Source organism: Salarias fasciatus, chromosome 9, assembly GCF_902148845.1.
Source record: "Salarias fasciatus chromosome 9, fSalaFa1.1, whole genome shotgun sequence".
Lineage (NCBI taxonomy): Eukaryota > Metazoa > Chordata > Actinopteri > Blenniiformes > Blenniidae > Salarias > Salarias fasciatus.
Window position 1 is genome coordinate 12,144,281 of NC_043753.1, and position 15,586 is coordinate 12,159,866.

The 15,586-nt window shown below is 48.7% G+C and overlaps 2 protein-coding genes across 3 annotated transcripts in view; both read left to right on the top strand.

Moving 5' to 3' along the window:
* The window catches only part of neto1l (neuropilin (NRP) and tolloid (TLL)-like 1, like), a 78,898-nt gene extending 77,610 nt beyond the window's left edge, over positions 1–1,288 (top strand). The window contains exons 12-13 of one of the 2 annotated variants that reach the window (XR_003931981.1): positions 368–419; positions 514–1,288. The gene's annotated coding sequence lies outside the window, so the exon portion shown is untranslated. Of the gene's footprint in view, positions 1–367 lie in introns of both variants that reach the window. The other variant, XM_030099007.1, reaches the window with a different exon arrangement.
* A 7,937-nt stretch (positions 1,289–9,225) lies between these two features.
* timm21 (translocase of inner mitochondrial membrane 21) lies at positions 9,226–12,043 on the top strand. Its single transcript, XM_030099010.1, has 6 exons — positions 9,226–9,625; positions 10,274–10,336; positions 10,446–10,543; positions 10,654–10,727; positions 11,239–11,344; positions 11,568–12,043. Exons 1-6 carry the CDS (start codon positions 9,355–9,357, stop codon positions 11,688–11,690), a joined length of 735 nt encoding a protein of 244 aa, XP_029954870.1. The 5' UTR covers positions 9,226–9,354; the 3' UTR covers positions 11,691–12,043.
* The last annotated feature ends 3,543 nt before the right edge of the window (positions 12,044–15,586 follow it).

Genomic DNA, 15,586 nt, shown 5'->3' on the forward strand with positions numbered 1-15,586 from the left:
CACGTTTCTGCATATTCTTTATCTTACACTATCACTGTTTGTTTTTTTTCTTACTCCTACAGTTTGATATTTTTCATCTGTGTGTTCTTTTTTTCTGTGTTCAGTATCGTGTGTATTATTTACTGCTTCACTCTCTTTTTCTTCCACATGCACAGTCATACACAGACATATATCCCTGCAAAATTCTCAATAAAAAGATGTTTTTCTTTTCTGTACATGCACTGCTCTGACTTGTTGTGTGTTGTCTCTGTTGTACGAGGAGATGTTTAAAAGAATGCCGAGCACAGCTGCCACATATACTCATTGCTCTTTTGCCTTTCTGTCTCTCTCTTCCTCACTCTCTCTTTAACCAAACCCTCACACAAAGTCACAAACTCATCTGCCAATTTGTAGATGGAGGTGGACACCCTACTAATTAAGTAAGTCCGAATCAATCCGATCTCAAGCAGCTGAGGATAAAAGTGCAGGGCCCCACAGCGGACCTGAAGTAATAGTGTTTTCATTTCTCTGCAGATACATCAGACAGATGCATCACTCCGCTGCATCTTGCCGAGTCTGACAGCATTCGGAGCTAAAGGTTCCTCTCCCGTGTGCATCTTGATCTTGAACTGTTGCCAACAGCAACTTTACAGATGTAGAGTGTTGTGATGGGAAGTTTCTATTAAAACAAAAAAACAGTTTGTGATGTATGCGTCTAGTTTTTTTCCTCCCTTGCTTTGGACTACAGAGGTGCATTTTCCTGGCTGGGATTGACGAGCCATGGAGTTCCAATAATTTCAACAGACTATAGGTTTTTTCTTTTTTTCTTTTTTGAGAAATACAGTACCTTTAATGTAAAGATGTTTGTGGAGAAAAGAAAAGAAAATCAGGTTTTTTAAATCATTTTCATGTGACGATCAAGTGACGGAACTGCATATTTCAGCAGTTGATTACTCATAGTTCCTATTTCATTGTCATGTGTTTACAGTAGAGTGTCAGGTTGTTTTTGTATCAAAGCACTAACTAAAAGGACCAGGTGAGAAAACAACCAAACAGGATGTATGAAATAAAGCGATGTTAAACTGCATTATTGGGTGCAAATATGATTCTACTGGCTCATCAACTAACCTTTGTTTAATGTCATTTTTATAATGCTTTTATGTACCTGTTTTCTTCTGTCTCTCTCCTTGTCATTTCATTTTGCATTGTGGTGTTTTTTTTTTTCCTTTAACAACTATTTGCATTTTCATTTGATAACTCATTAAGATAATGCTGGACCGAATGTTTTCAATAAACTAATGTTTACTGATTTTATTGTGATCTAATTTCCTGTTCTATTTTGTTGTCGTCCGTACTGCTTCTGGGAATGTTTGAATTAGGTTTGGGAGTTTTTTGAAAACTTAACTCAATGACTGGATAAAAGAGACAGTTGTGAAGTAGTACAGGGGAGCATTGTGTAGTTCCATTGACAGTGTTATTTGTAATTTTCATGTTTTCTTTGTGTTTTGCCTTTCTTGTGTATGGTTCTACAGCTGTTTGGATTCACGGCAAAAAAAAACAAACCATACTCTGTTTTCTTAATCATAACATACTATTAAAGGTGCTGTAGGCAGGATTTGGCATCTCCGCCATCTTGCTTAGGGTTACCTAAGCAAGATGGCGATTTGACCAATCTAAGATGGCGATTTGAAACCCAGCACAGCCAATCCTGTCCTGTTTTCTCTGATATCACGCCCTTATGCAAGTTAAGCCCCTCCCACAAGAACGTGTGACGAATGCCCCTCGACCAATCACGGTTAGAGCCTCATGGGCTCTTCTGATTGGTCAAAGATACCTGGAGCTGTCCAGATTCCTTTTCAGCTCAGAACAGAGACAGATGGAAACGCTGCGCCCTTGTGGTAGTGCAATTATGCTACACTCCTAAATGATTATCAATTGATACTCTAACATTTAATCCTAAGAAAACAGAAAAATTAGCATTGACTAGCAAAATCCTGCCTACAGCACCTTTAACACTACCCTGAACGGGATCAAAAGGTATATTCTCAATTTGGAAAAGAAATTATATCTGTTGATTCAGGAAAACAGAACCTTCCAAACAACTTCAAACCTATCTTGGACAAATTATTCTTGATTAAAGTAAAGTCGTCTAAAATGTTCTAAAGTACAACAGTAAGGATTAATTTCTAACTTTGATGCACCAAGCAGATGAAAAGATTTGGAAAATTGTTAGTACTTATACTCCATCTTAATGGATTATAGTAAACTAAATCATTTTCCTAATAAAGAACAGTCAATAACAGGATGCACAAAACATATGGTGTGTGGAAGTACTTTCACAAATATGCAAAGGTGGAAAAGTGGTTTCATTCCTATTTAATGGTTTATTTTAGTGGTTTCATTCCTATTATTTCAGGTGACTTCATATGTTTAATAAAGTTAAAGCAAATACATCCAGCTTCTGGAATGTGCCTAAGGAATAATGGTATCTTCACTGATATATTATCCTTTTTGAGGTACATACACAACATAAAAATGTTGTTAATACACTTATGGATAGATTGATCAATATCAATGAAGAATAGTTTTAATCATGTAAGGAGCTGAATGTTGAGATATTTTTGTTCAATTGCAGGAAATAGTTGTAAACAGTTTTGTTAGATACTCCAGTAAAGCATAAATACCTGACAAATCTACGTAAGTACTTTAATATTGTTTTGCACAAATAATTAGTAGTTACTGGATGTAACTCCAGTTCTACGAGTAAGTGCGTGCCCGCCTACGGGCTTCGCTAGTGGCACACCTCCAATCTCTGTCCAATCCACTGAGACTATACAAAGCTTGACGCACCAATCCCCCGCACGCGATGGCGCAGCGCCACGCCCCACACCGAGGGTACATAACCTCGGATGGCGCTAAGCAAACCCTTCTTCTGACGTAGCAAAAACAAGGGAAGCAGACAGCTGGGCCAGCAGGTAGGCGGGCACGCACTTACTCGTAGAACTGGAGTTACATCCAGTAACTACTAATTCTACTTCGTAAGTGCTTAGCCCGCCTACGGGCTTCGCTAGTGGTACTCACCAAGGCGAAGGCCGTAGGTCGATGAATGTACTCCCAGCTGGCCTGCTGACGGGATTGGTGCGTAAGACGGAAGTAAACAAACCGTACGTCCAGAACGGCCGTAGAACTCCCGAAGGACGAGGCGGGCACCTAGCGACGTAGTGCGGCCCACGACGTACAAAGCATCGCCACAGCGACACACTCACACGCCGGCCGGGACACCACAGCGGCAGGCGGTGAAGGGGGGGACCCCTGGCCCGCGTTCCACGCACGGGGAGCGGCAGTGAACCCAAAAACGGCAAGCGGCAGAACTCCTGCCCCTGCAACACCGTAAACAACATCCGCAGACCGCGGCAGAGCCGAGCGGCAGGCGGGGAACCCCTGGTCCGCGAGCCCACCCGGGACGCGGCAGCCAGGCCAGAAGGACCGAAACGGTTAGACGACCGAACTCCTGTTCTCGCCGAAAACCGACATGGCCACAGAGTCAGTGCACATATCCAACAGATACGAACGCACGAAGGTGGACGCAGAGGCCCAGGAGGCAGCCTGGCAGATGTCACTCACCGTGACCCTTCTGCACAGGGCCGCAGAGGCAGCCACACGTCGTGTGGAATGAGCACGAATCACTGCTGGTGGCGAGAGATTCTGTGCCTCGTAGGCAGCTGCAATAGCGCCCCCCACCCAGTGGGCGAGACGCTGAGAGGTCAGCGGGGAACCACGCCCCCGGACTCCAAACCTCACAAACAGCTGGTCCGTGGTGCGAAAGCCAGCTGTGCGCTGGACATAAAGACGCAGAGCCCTGACCGGGCACAGTGACCGCAGGCGTGGGTCGTCCCCAGACGAACCAGGCATGGAGTCAAGCGTCCTGATCCGGATCACTCGCGACCGGAAGTCCGAAGTGATCACCTTGGGATGAAAGGCCGGGTTAGGCCAGAGGTGCACGAGTCCCCCATCCTGGCTGAACACCATGCAGGATGGGTGAACTGACAATGCGCAGAGATCCCCAACTCTCTTGGGGGATGCTAGCGCCAACAAGATGGCGGCCTTAAAGGAGAGAAAGCGGTCCTCCGCCTGCTCCAAAGGCTCGAAAGGAGGTCCCTTAAGGCCCTCCAACACCACATGGAGGTCCCATGGAGAGACCACATGCCTGGGGGGCGGTCGCAACCGACACGCCCCGTGCAGAAACCGCTTCACAAGCGGGTGGCTGCGTGCAGAAAAGCGGCCGAAACCGCCGTGGCCCGCTGTGATGGCCGATGCAAACACCGCCAGGGTGGATGCAGCGCGACCGCTGTCCAGCAGGGCCTGGAGGAACTCCAAAAACTCCACCAATGGTGCAGGAGACCGGGTCCAAGCCCCTCTCCGAGCACCACGACGTGAAGAGCTTCCACCGAGACCTGTAGGCCTTGACAGTAGAGGGGGCCCTGGCACTCTGGATGTGGCACTCTGGATGGTGGACACCACCGCTGGGGGGAGGTCTAGTTCCACCAGCCTCACCCGCTCAGCCTCCAAGCCAGGAGCCTCCCGCCCAGGAAGGGGCGGGACCGAAGGGCGCCTCCTGCCTGCTGCAGTGCGTCGGGCCCGTCGGGAATCGGCCACGGGTCCCCGACTGCCAACTGAACCAGGTCCGGGAACCACCGCGCACTCGGGGTGTCCGGAGCCACCACGATCACGTGAAGATTGTGCAACCTCACCCTGCGCAGCAGCGGGGTCAAGAGGTGGACTGGAGGGAACGTGTACAGGATGCCCGACGGCCAGCTCCTGTGTGCGAAGGCGTCTACCCCTAGAGGGGGGACGTCTGACGACCTGAGCGAGAACCAGAGTGGGCACTGTGCGTTCTCTGCACTGGCGAAAAGGTCTGCCACTGGGCATCCGAACCTGCGCCAGAGTCGGGCTGCGACCCACGGGGACAGGCCCCACTCGTCGTGGAGTGGGCCTCCCCGGGACATTCTGTCTGCACCGACGTTGAGGACTCCGGGCACGTGACGCGCTCTGAGAGACGCGAAGTGCCGGTCCGCCCACCGGAGGATCTCCGCCGCTATGCGATGAAGAGGGGGAGACCGGGTCCCCCCCTGCCTGTTCAGGTACGCGACCACCGTAGTGTTGTCCGTCCTGATGAGCACATGGCTGTCCTTCAGCCTGGCTTGGAAATGGAGCAGGACCCTCTGCACCGCCGTCATTTCCAGCACATTGATGTGAGTGGGAGTCAAATCCCAAGCACCGCCCACCGCGTGGTGGTCTAGGGTGCCTCCCCATCCCGCGAGAGACGCATCGGTGAACACTTCGACGTGATGCGACACGCAGCCCAGGGGAACTCCTTGCATTAGGAGAGCAGGATCCATCCAATAAAGGAGATCCTGGCGTGCTTGGGGCGGGATCGGGAACCGTTTGCATCCGTCCCACTTCCCCACGCAGCGGAGGCGTGCAAACCACCGTTGCAGCCTGCGCATGTGTAGAAGGCCCAGCCGGACCACTGGGTGGGCCGCGGCCATTAAACCCAGGACGGTCCTGATCAGACGAACCCCGACCAGGGGTGTGGTCACTGCAGACCTCAGGGTCGAGAGAAGGGAGGTCCGTCTCTCCTCGGAGAGGCGGGCAGTCATAGAGAGCGAGTCCAGCTCCAACCCCAGATAAGCCATGCTCTGAGCTGGGGTGAGCGCGCTCTTGTGTCGGTTCACCATGAACCCCAGGAGCTCGATGTGGTGCAGGACCTGGGTCGTGTGCAGCACAGCCTCCTGATGAGAGGACGCCAGTATGAGCCAGTCGTCGATGTAAGTGAGGATCCTCAGACCACGACGACGGAGGGGCTCCAACGCTGCTTCGACACACTTGGTAAAGGTGCGAGGGGCGAGAGAGTAGCCGAAGGGGAGCCGGTTGTATTGAAAATACCTGGTCCCCACGGCAAAGCGGAGGAAGGCTCTGTGCCTTCTGAGAATGGGGATGTGGAAGTAGGCGTCCGTCAGGTCAATCGAAGTCATCCAGTCCCCAGGTCGAATGCTCTCCAGGAGGTGTTTGACCGTCAGCATGCGGAACCTCCTGGTGGCTATGTGAGTGTTGAGGACCCTCAGGTCCAGAATGGGTCTTACACCCCCGCTTTTCTTGGGGACCAAGAAGTAGGGGGAATAAAAACCCGAGTGCGCCTCTGTCGCGCTCAGCTCCGTGACCGCACCCCGGCGGAGGAGTGAGGCTACTTCTGCTTCGAGAGCGGCCGTCCCCGCAGGGCATGCGAGCCGCGTACGAAGGATGCCGTTGAAGAGAGGCGGACGACAGGCGAACTGCAGGGCATAACCGTTTCTCAGTGTCCTGGACAGCCAGGGAGAAAGCGGTGCCAACATAACACGCCACGTGTGAAACCGGAGCGTGAGTGGCTGTACCACGGCCAGCGGGGACGGCCCACCCGTCCTCCCGGCCTCGGGAGACGGGGGCCCCCGGCGAAAGGGCTGTGGAGCAGGCGTCCCCTGAATGAGAGCGGGCGGCCTCCAGGCGGCCGCGGACCGGCGCTTTGTTGGGGACAACCCGAGCAGAGGCAGCGCGACCCGGAGTTTTCCGGGTCGCTGTCCTCGGTGCTGATGTCGGAGCCTTCCGGATCGCTGGCCGTGATGCTGAAGCCGGAGCCGGGACGCTCAATAGCGGGAGCCCGGGACGGCAGAGCTCCGCTGCTCCGAGGCTCCGCTGTGACAACACACGGGAAAGCCGAGGGAGCGCTGCCGGGAGCAACACCAATAAGGCCGGGATCGGGGCGCTTTACGGCGGACACCCGGGCCGGCGTGAGTCCGCCGCTCGGCGGAGAAACTCCGCTGGGAGCGGCATGAGTGGCGCCGGGGCTGGGGCGCTGCACGTCGGCAGCCCGGGGCGTCACGGCACCGCCGCTCTGACGCCTCGTCATGCTAACACGAGCGGAGGTCCGCGGACATACGCTGCTGAGAGCGCTATGGGTGCGGCCGGGGCCGGGACACCCCACGGCGGGGATCCGGGCCGGGCCGGAGCCGTCGCTCTGACGCTTCGAAATGCTCACTCGAGCCGAAGCCGGTGGAGAGTGCAGCCTAGAGCGTTTGCGGGGCGCTGAAAAGACATCAGCAGCGCACCGCTTGCGTGACGCACACAGTGGGAAAGCTAGCGGCTCCAGCGCGCTGCTATGCCCCACGTCCGCAGCCGCATTGCGGCCAGAGCGCGAAGAAAGCGCCGGTGAAGAGGCGGTTCCGTGCGCATTCCGCTCACCATCCTCAGCCGCCTTATCGCGGAGCGGGAGGAGGGAGGGAGAAGGGCCCAGCCGGGTTTTGCACTTTTCGATCGTGCTAACACGGGGGAGAGGAGGGACTGCTGCTCTTTGGAAGATGTAACGGGCCTGACGGCCTTTATTTGCATGTTTGCTGGCAGGTGCGGGTCGAGCGGACGGGGCGCTCCGTGTCTCGGGAGCGCGGGACCGTCTGGGCTGATCGGCGCCCCGGGAGGATCGGCGGAAAGACGGTCCGGTCTGTCCAGGTGCCGAGGTGCTCCAAGGAGCGGGACGCCGCTGGTCCGCGGAGCGGCGGCGCTGCGGCGGCGGCTCACGGCGGGGCTGGAGGTGCGGGGCGAGCTGCTGCGAGCCTCGTGCTGCTGCCTCCAGGCGCTCGATGATCACCTGTATATCGGGCCCAAAAAGAGAAGAGGTGGACAGGGGGAGTCCCAGGACGCCCCGCTGGTCCCGCTCAGATAAAGAAGACAGACCAAGCCACAGGTGCCTCATGGCGAGCTGTGCGTTGGCCATGACGCGGCCTCCACTGACGGCGATGGCTCTGCACATGCGCATCAGGACTTCGGCCGTATTTTGGACTTCCACGATGTCTTCGGGGGAAAGCTGGGACTTCTCGTGGCAGATCTTGTCCACAGAGCCCAGGAGGAAGGTCATGTTATTGGCTAGGGCGAACGTCAGGTTGCCGCTAGCGTAGCCACGATCCAGGAAGCTCGCCATGCGCCTGTCCCTTTCCGACGGCAGCACGGGCTTTCCGCCGGGCCAGGCGGAGGATCGGGGGCGGAGGCACAGCCGAACGGAGTCCTCAATGGCAGGCACTCCGGAGACCGGCGGCCAGCCCTCCACACAAGAATACTCTCGGTAGCCCTTCACCGTACCCTTGGCGGCAAGTGGCGTACCCCAGTCCCGCTGTACGTGAGCTTGAAACGACGGCACGGCGGGACATAGGACCGCAGTCCGGGACCGAGCCCGTGACCGGGTTGCCAGCCCGAGTGCAAAATCACGCTGCACCGGCTCCGGAGGCTGCGGCGGCAGCGCGAGGCCGGTGCGCTCGGCGGCTGAAGTGAAGAGCCCCGCGAGGTGCTCCACAGGCTCACGGGGGAGACGGGATGCGGTGGAGGCGGAGTCGAACCGAGTCGAACTCCGTGACACAGACACGCTGCTGCTGCTGCTGCTGACGCTGCCGCGGATCTCGGCCCAGTCGCAGGCGGCGGCGGCGGGGGCAGCGGTCTCCTCGGCGTCGTCCTCACCGGCAGGAGCAGGGGAGGTTGCGCCCATAAAGGCTGCTCGCCGCTGGCTCTCTTCGAGCGGCAGCGCGAGGCAGGCCGGGCAGGAGGTCCGCTGGCGGTGATGCTGCCAGCCAAGGCAGAGGAAGCAGAGCTCGTGACAGTCCTGCACGATGAGCGGAATGCCGCAAGAGCGGCAGAAGAACGGCCCGACGCCCGATGGCGACTGGTCCCGGGCCGGAGAATCCATCCTAGTTGAATCTTGATCCGGAGAATAGAGGCTTCTAAGTCTCATGGAGATGCTGAGAAAGAAGAAGGGTTTGCTTAGCGCCATCCGAGGTTATGTACCCTCGGTGTGGGGCGTGGCGCTGCGCCATCGCGTGCGGGGGATTGGTGCGTCAAGCTTTGTATAGTCTCAGTGGATTGGACAGAGATTGGAGGTGTGCCACTAGCGAAGCCCGTAGGCGGGCTAAGCACTTACGAAGTAGAATTGTTACTTTCCTACATCTACAAGCAAGAGCCTAATGTCAACTCTCATTTCCAAACCTTAACAACGATTCTGAAGCAAAGACAAATGTAAAATTTTAAGCCCTCATAAACAGAAAAAACTGAAAGACGACTATACAATCCTATTGTCATGTTTTGTTACACATGTATAAAAATCTACACTCTTATAATAAAATCACGGGTGCGCTTTAACTGCGCGTGACGTCATAACCATGCGCCTCGGGAGCGCTGCCCAGTAGTAAACTCGGGTAGTGTCGTGTGTTGTGCATTTATGTAGGTCATTGAATTATTTTTACATGTTTATACCGCTCGATTTTTCACAGTTCCGATACTGAGTTTTTGACGGCTTCAGTCATGGCTTACACGCAGCTTTTGAGAGTCCTGCACCGAAAACTGCACACAGCCTCACTCCTCTCCGTGCACACTTGTAAACTCACGCAGAGCCCGAACAGGGCGGTGACAACACGGCTGGTCTTCAGGGAGACTCTTCCTTCACCTGCTCTGAGGCTGCGGGGCTTTTCTCTGGACTGCACAGCCAGAAATCAGAAGATCAGCCCCGAAGAGGGAGACAAGTCCGTGTCCAGGTATCAGGCTGGGACCCCCAAGCTTTCAACGGCGCAAAAAGGTGAGCAAAACAAACACCTCCGTACGTGATGACCTCATTGGCAAAAATGAGTTGAAATAGAAATCTAATAAAAATGGCTCTAGATGTCCATCTATCTGTCTATCTGCGTATCTCTATGAAAAAAAAATAAAACAATGAGCACAAGTATGTGTGCTGTTCAAGTAATGGATCTTTGCAAGGCTTAGAGGAGATTGCACAACTTCATGCCAATTTGTACTGGTAAAATGAGTGTGATTAACAGATCTTTGTGCAAATGGCGGATCCATTATTTGCCCATCAGATGTCGCAAATCGCCCAAAAGCCTATCATTAATAAATGCATAATAGTAAAGGATTAATTAATAAGGATTAAGGATTAATAAAAGTAACATAAGAGAGAAGGAGGCTACTGTGCACATGCATCCATAAGCATGTATCCTCGACCTGAATGTTTGAAACATCCGCTTCAAACATTCCTTAATCACTTCCACAAATAATTAATAAGCCATGAAATGCCAGAAGAGGAGCAATTTAAGACTTGAACTGTCTCAAAAAAAAAAAAACAAAACAAAAAAAATCATTCCCCTCCAAAACTGTATTTTTATTTTGTTGTCAGGCTTGACTGTAACAGTTGACAGATTGTCCAATAACAGCCATCTCTGTCTTGCAGTGAAGGAAGCTGGCAGAGACTTCACCTATTTAATCGTTGTGCTGGTTGGGTTTGGAGTGACAGGTGAGCCCAGCTGGAAGATTTCAAGAAATGAGCTGCCATAACTATCATGCCAATTTATCATTTCCTCAAGTCCAGTTGTAAATATGAACACATATGCTGTGTTTCTTAGGGGCGCTTCTATACGTGGTGTTCCAGGAGCTGTTTTCTTCCACAAGTCCAAATAAAGTCTATGGGAAAGCATTTGATAAAGTCAAGTCACATCCGGAGGTGAGAATTACATGAAATGTTTCTTTCTTGGACCTGCTACATGTTGTGTAATGAATTGTATCTGCCTGCAGTATTGAGTAGTTTTTCGTTTTGTTTGATTTGAAATGCAGGTGATTGGTGCATTTGGAGAGCCACTGAAGTGTTATGGCGAGACGACACGTCGAGGACGGAGGCAGCAAGTCAGGTCAGCTCTTTGCAGAGATCACCAGGCAATACCAGGATTCCGAGGCTTGTATCGGTTCCTTCAGATCATCTTCTTTGACTCAATGTGTGATTCCTTGGTACAAATTACAAATACAATAGACAGTAAGTGGACCTCCAGTTTGGGTCAGTTTACACTCACATTGGCATTTTCTCCAACAAGCCAAAAGATGTTAACAAAACAGATGCCTGACTATTATTGTGACTTATATCATATAATGTTCATAATAATGCTGTGTACTGAACTCAGTCAACTCATTTAAATGTATAAACAAGTCAAAACAAAGGTAGAAATGTGCACATCGATTCCATTCTGCTACCAGGGCCTTCTGTATATATTTTATGCTTGGAAACATTCAGAGAATGGATCACTATTCTTATTGAAACTAGGGGCCACTGCAATGGCAATGACCAAAAACTGAATAATTATTTTAAAATCATGTTGTTTCTCCTGACTATTATTCATTAATCTCATTTGTGTATTTATTCCTCAGTCATTTGGAATACCTGAAGGATGGACTGAAGCACATGAGACTTAAGTTTTACATCGAAGGCTCTGAACCAGGCCTCAAAGGAATTGTGCATTCAGAGTCAAAGGAGGTGAGTATGTGTCCCATTCAAAATATACATTTTTCAATAAGTTAACATTTAAAAATTAATTTGAAACAGCTTTGTCCATGTAAAAGTGTTCTAGTGTTGATAAGAGTCTGGAGTGTTTCTGAAATCTGTCTGCAATTTAATTTGCCACAGATATTACACAATAGATATTTTATTGTCTGCTAAATTGAGATGACAGCTAATCATTCATGGTTTGATTTTACAGAACCCTGAAACTGGCAAATATGAATTTCGTTACATAGTTGTGGAGATGGACACCTATCCTCGACGGACCATTGTTGTGGAAGACAACCGATCAAAAATATCGACAGACATTTCTGTCCTGTGACTCCTCTTTATGGAAATTTCATTTGTTGTGTTGAACAAAACAGGAATATGTCATTTCTCTCCCAGTTTATTGTAAAAACAGTCATTGCTGAACATCAACTGTTATGGCTGAGATTTTATTAGAATAAGAAACTGGGGGGGGGGGGGTTCTTTATTTTCTTCTTTTTCTGTAGCTGATTGCTTGTTCTGTTTTGTTGAATGAATTGGCAACATTTTTTTGGATTTCAAAACTATTTTCACACATAAGTCTATTTCGACTCTTGAATCAATGTCTTGCACTATGTTGCAAAGTCCACTAGATGGAAGCAGGTCACTGCGAGAGGGATAATATGTTATGCATTTTATTCTGGGTTTGCATGAATGTAAGTCTCGCTTCTATGGGAAACCGTTTTCAGTGTGTTATTTTATTTTATTTTTTTTAATAGAATATGATTGATGTCTATAACTAAGAGGCCAGATTTGAAGCAATTCACAACATTAAACTGAAATATTTGGGATGAATATTTTCTTAAAATATCAGTTTCCCTGTGTAGTCCTTCATGTGTACATTTTTGAAATAGTATGTTATAATTATCGTGTGTTTGCTTCATGTCCCCCTCGGACATTGTAATTTGAATAAATAAGCCCGAAAAACGAACTTATTTTATTTTATTGTATTGGTTGGCGTTGCGAGAGATCGCAGGAGTGAAGTTATTTTTTTATTATTATTATTTTAAAAATAGATTTCAGCTTTGACATGCCACGGATCTAGTTTTGAATCAAGAGAATCCGTGTGAGACAGCAAACATGATCCACCAAGTTTCACCTGGTGTACCATTTTTACGAGTTTCCCTGAAAGCAGCACAGCCGAACACCGCCCACTGTGCATGCATTCAACAGAGATGAGCTAGCTCAGTTAGCCAAAACTCTCCAGGGCTACTTTACTTATTTCCTCAACGTATAATCTGAGAGTAGCCTGTTCAGTGACTGTTTTGATCTTATATGCGATACCAATAAGGTATGTTGGTAAAGCTTACCCGCTATCGCCGTTGTTTGGGTGGGGGCGTGGGTAAATAGTTCTTGTTGTGGCCTTCTCCACGTTAGCTTAGCTGAGCTAGCCTCAGCAGACACCTGGAGCCTAAAAACAGCAGAGAAATGGATCACCTGGACAGTTAATCCAGAAGAAGAAGCAGCTTTAGTGTCTTTGTATAAGAATACACCGAGATTTAAGACACATCGGTCGCTGTTGAGTAAGTTCACATTTTTGTTCTTTGTTTGTGTGAAGTTAGTGGCTAATTTAACGAAGGGCAGTCGTGCTTTACTCACCATCTGTTTTAAGTTAGAGAACGTGTCTTCACCAGCTCTGATGTTCATAAGTTCTGAGCTTTTGCGACTCTGTCTGATTAGATTATTAGTTTGCCCAGTGCAAAACTATTATACACATGTTTCCTGTACTGTATTCATTTTTGATCTGCCTCCATTTTTATTCTGTTTTTCATATTTCTGGGTCTGTCTACTAAAAAAGTGTCGTAAAAATAGTAGGTCGATCGAGGATAGGATAAGGCGTTGTATTACCAATTTGTGTCATGTTTTATTACAATCCTTTGGGGAAAAAAAGTACTTGAAAAACCTTCATACGTGAAGATGAAGCCCTTTTCCAATGTGACATACCCAGCCTTTTGTGGAGCCTGCATCTCAGGTTTACATCAAATTGAAAGGGGCACTATATTTCATTGGTATTTTTTTTAATCTATGTATTGATTCGGATTGACGCAGTATTCACCTCTGAACGGAAACAAAGCTGTAAATGACACTAAATACGTGAGAGATTACAGTGTGTGGGAGTTTTACAATGTGTGACAGTTATAAAATGTGAGAGCGCCTCAGATTGTTTGATAGTTTTAGGAAGTGACAGTTATAAAATGGCACTTTCATTAAAAGTGTGGTAGTTTTAAAGTATTAGTTTTCGAATATGTGAGTGTTTCAAAATGTTTGAGACATTTTTCTGTCCTTAAAAACAGAAGCAAGTTCCCATTAAGGACATATTTTTAAGTGAAGTTGTGTTTTTGGCCAGGAATCAAGAAGTTCTTCCTCAGCTATGAGACTCTCTTCTCACTGACTGACATCTGAGAAATGGAGCTGTACTGGTACATGTGAGTATAACTGAAGTTTCAAAATTACGCTGTCTTTCTCGATGAGTTGTTTAATCTGCTCATTTCACCTCCTAATGTCCGTTGTCCTTTTTTTTACAGAGTTGTGATCATCTTCATCATCATAAAGATATTCTTCTATGTGTGCTGGTACCGGTCAAGACAGAGGCAGCTGGCAGCATACCTGAGCAACCCACGCAATGCCCAGATAGTGATTGTGGGAGGAAGGGCCTATCTTCATCAGATGTGTGAGAGACAGAGTGTAAGTGCTGATCCCTGCATGGGCCAAAAACACTTAAGTGTCTTACATCTGAAATGCATAATGCGGCTGTCAGCTGCCGAAGTGGTTTTGTCCCTCCAGGGTATCTCTTTATTATTATTGCGCCTGAGTGTACACAGATTCAAGGGCTTTTGTTATTAAGAAGGTCTCTTTATGTTAGCTGAGAGACTTGTGGATGTTACACTGAGTGAAAAGAGAGACGGTTGAGTCAGGTCATGGCTGTGCGGCAGTTTTTTTTCTTTTTTTGCTATGGAGTTTTTACTTGTGGTTTTGAGTCCTTCACATTTATTCCAGTAAGCTACGTTTCACTTTTACTGATATAGCGAATACAGCCAAGTGTGTGTCTCCGTTGTCTTGAGTTTGTTTGACCTCGTCTACACAGGTCGGGCGTCGCAGGTCACACTCAGGCAGATCTGTAAGTGCACCGTTATTTTTTTTTTCCCCCTTGTTAAATTCCATCCATGCATGCGAGTACTTTGCTGTGCAAATATCGCAAGTAAGAACCAGATACGAGGCATGAATGTCTGGGTTTTGCCCACATCAGTGTGTCCCTTTTCAGTGGTGTCTTTAATTTTAGAGCTCTGAAATAGCCTTGTGTTTTCTGGAGAAGTGTCACAATCAACTTGATGACCTCGTCTCAAGCAAGTCATAAGATATGTAGAAGAGCACCGCGGCCTCCTCTGAAGCTTAATTTGCATGAGATTGCGATAAATTTCTGTGGTTTGTTTGGGTTCGGGGTGCACTTCGTACTTATCTATTTTTTGTTCGGCTTGCAGGCTCTTAACACGAGCATTTCATACTCATTTTGGAATTGGCAATAAAATGCAACGCTTGTTTTACATCTCCCTTCAAATGCACTTACGAGTGTCATTTTGTAATTGTTTTCAATTATATACCCAGAGTAGTGATGCTCCCTCTCATCATTAGTTTTTCCAGTTTTGTGGGTTAAGATAGACACATTCAGACATCATATTTGTGCTTCCCTCCGGGTCTTTAAACTTTACTGCCTCTAAAACACCTGGAAGCAATCTCCCCGATTCCAAACCTTCCCAAAATATTTAGTGAATTATATAAGATGGGTTTCTTTCCAGCCCATTTCATCTACTCCTTCATAGTTCTTTCAAAAAGTGTTGCATTAAAGTCAGAGGTAGAAAGCCGTTTTCTCAGAGGACTGTGTGAAATAGAAGTCCCATTTAAACTTTCCCTCTGCCAACTTTCAGCGTTTCTCTTTTCGCTGTGGCGGCGACGTGTAAGAGGCACAGGCGGTGATATTTTTAGTGATGTTTAGAATATGCGTGCAACAGGAAATGCCCCATTTTTAAGAAACAATATTAATCAGTGATGCAGTTGAAAAGGTCTTGGATTTCCCCAGACCACTTGTGACTTCCTGTATGCTTTTTAAGCTGTTTATCTGATTTGAGCGACGATCCAGTCAAGCTTAAGGTCACCTTCTGTGTAACTTTAAAAGTTACATTTGTAATAAATTGA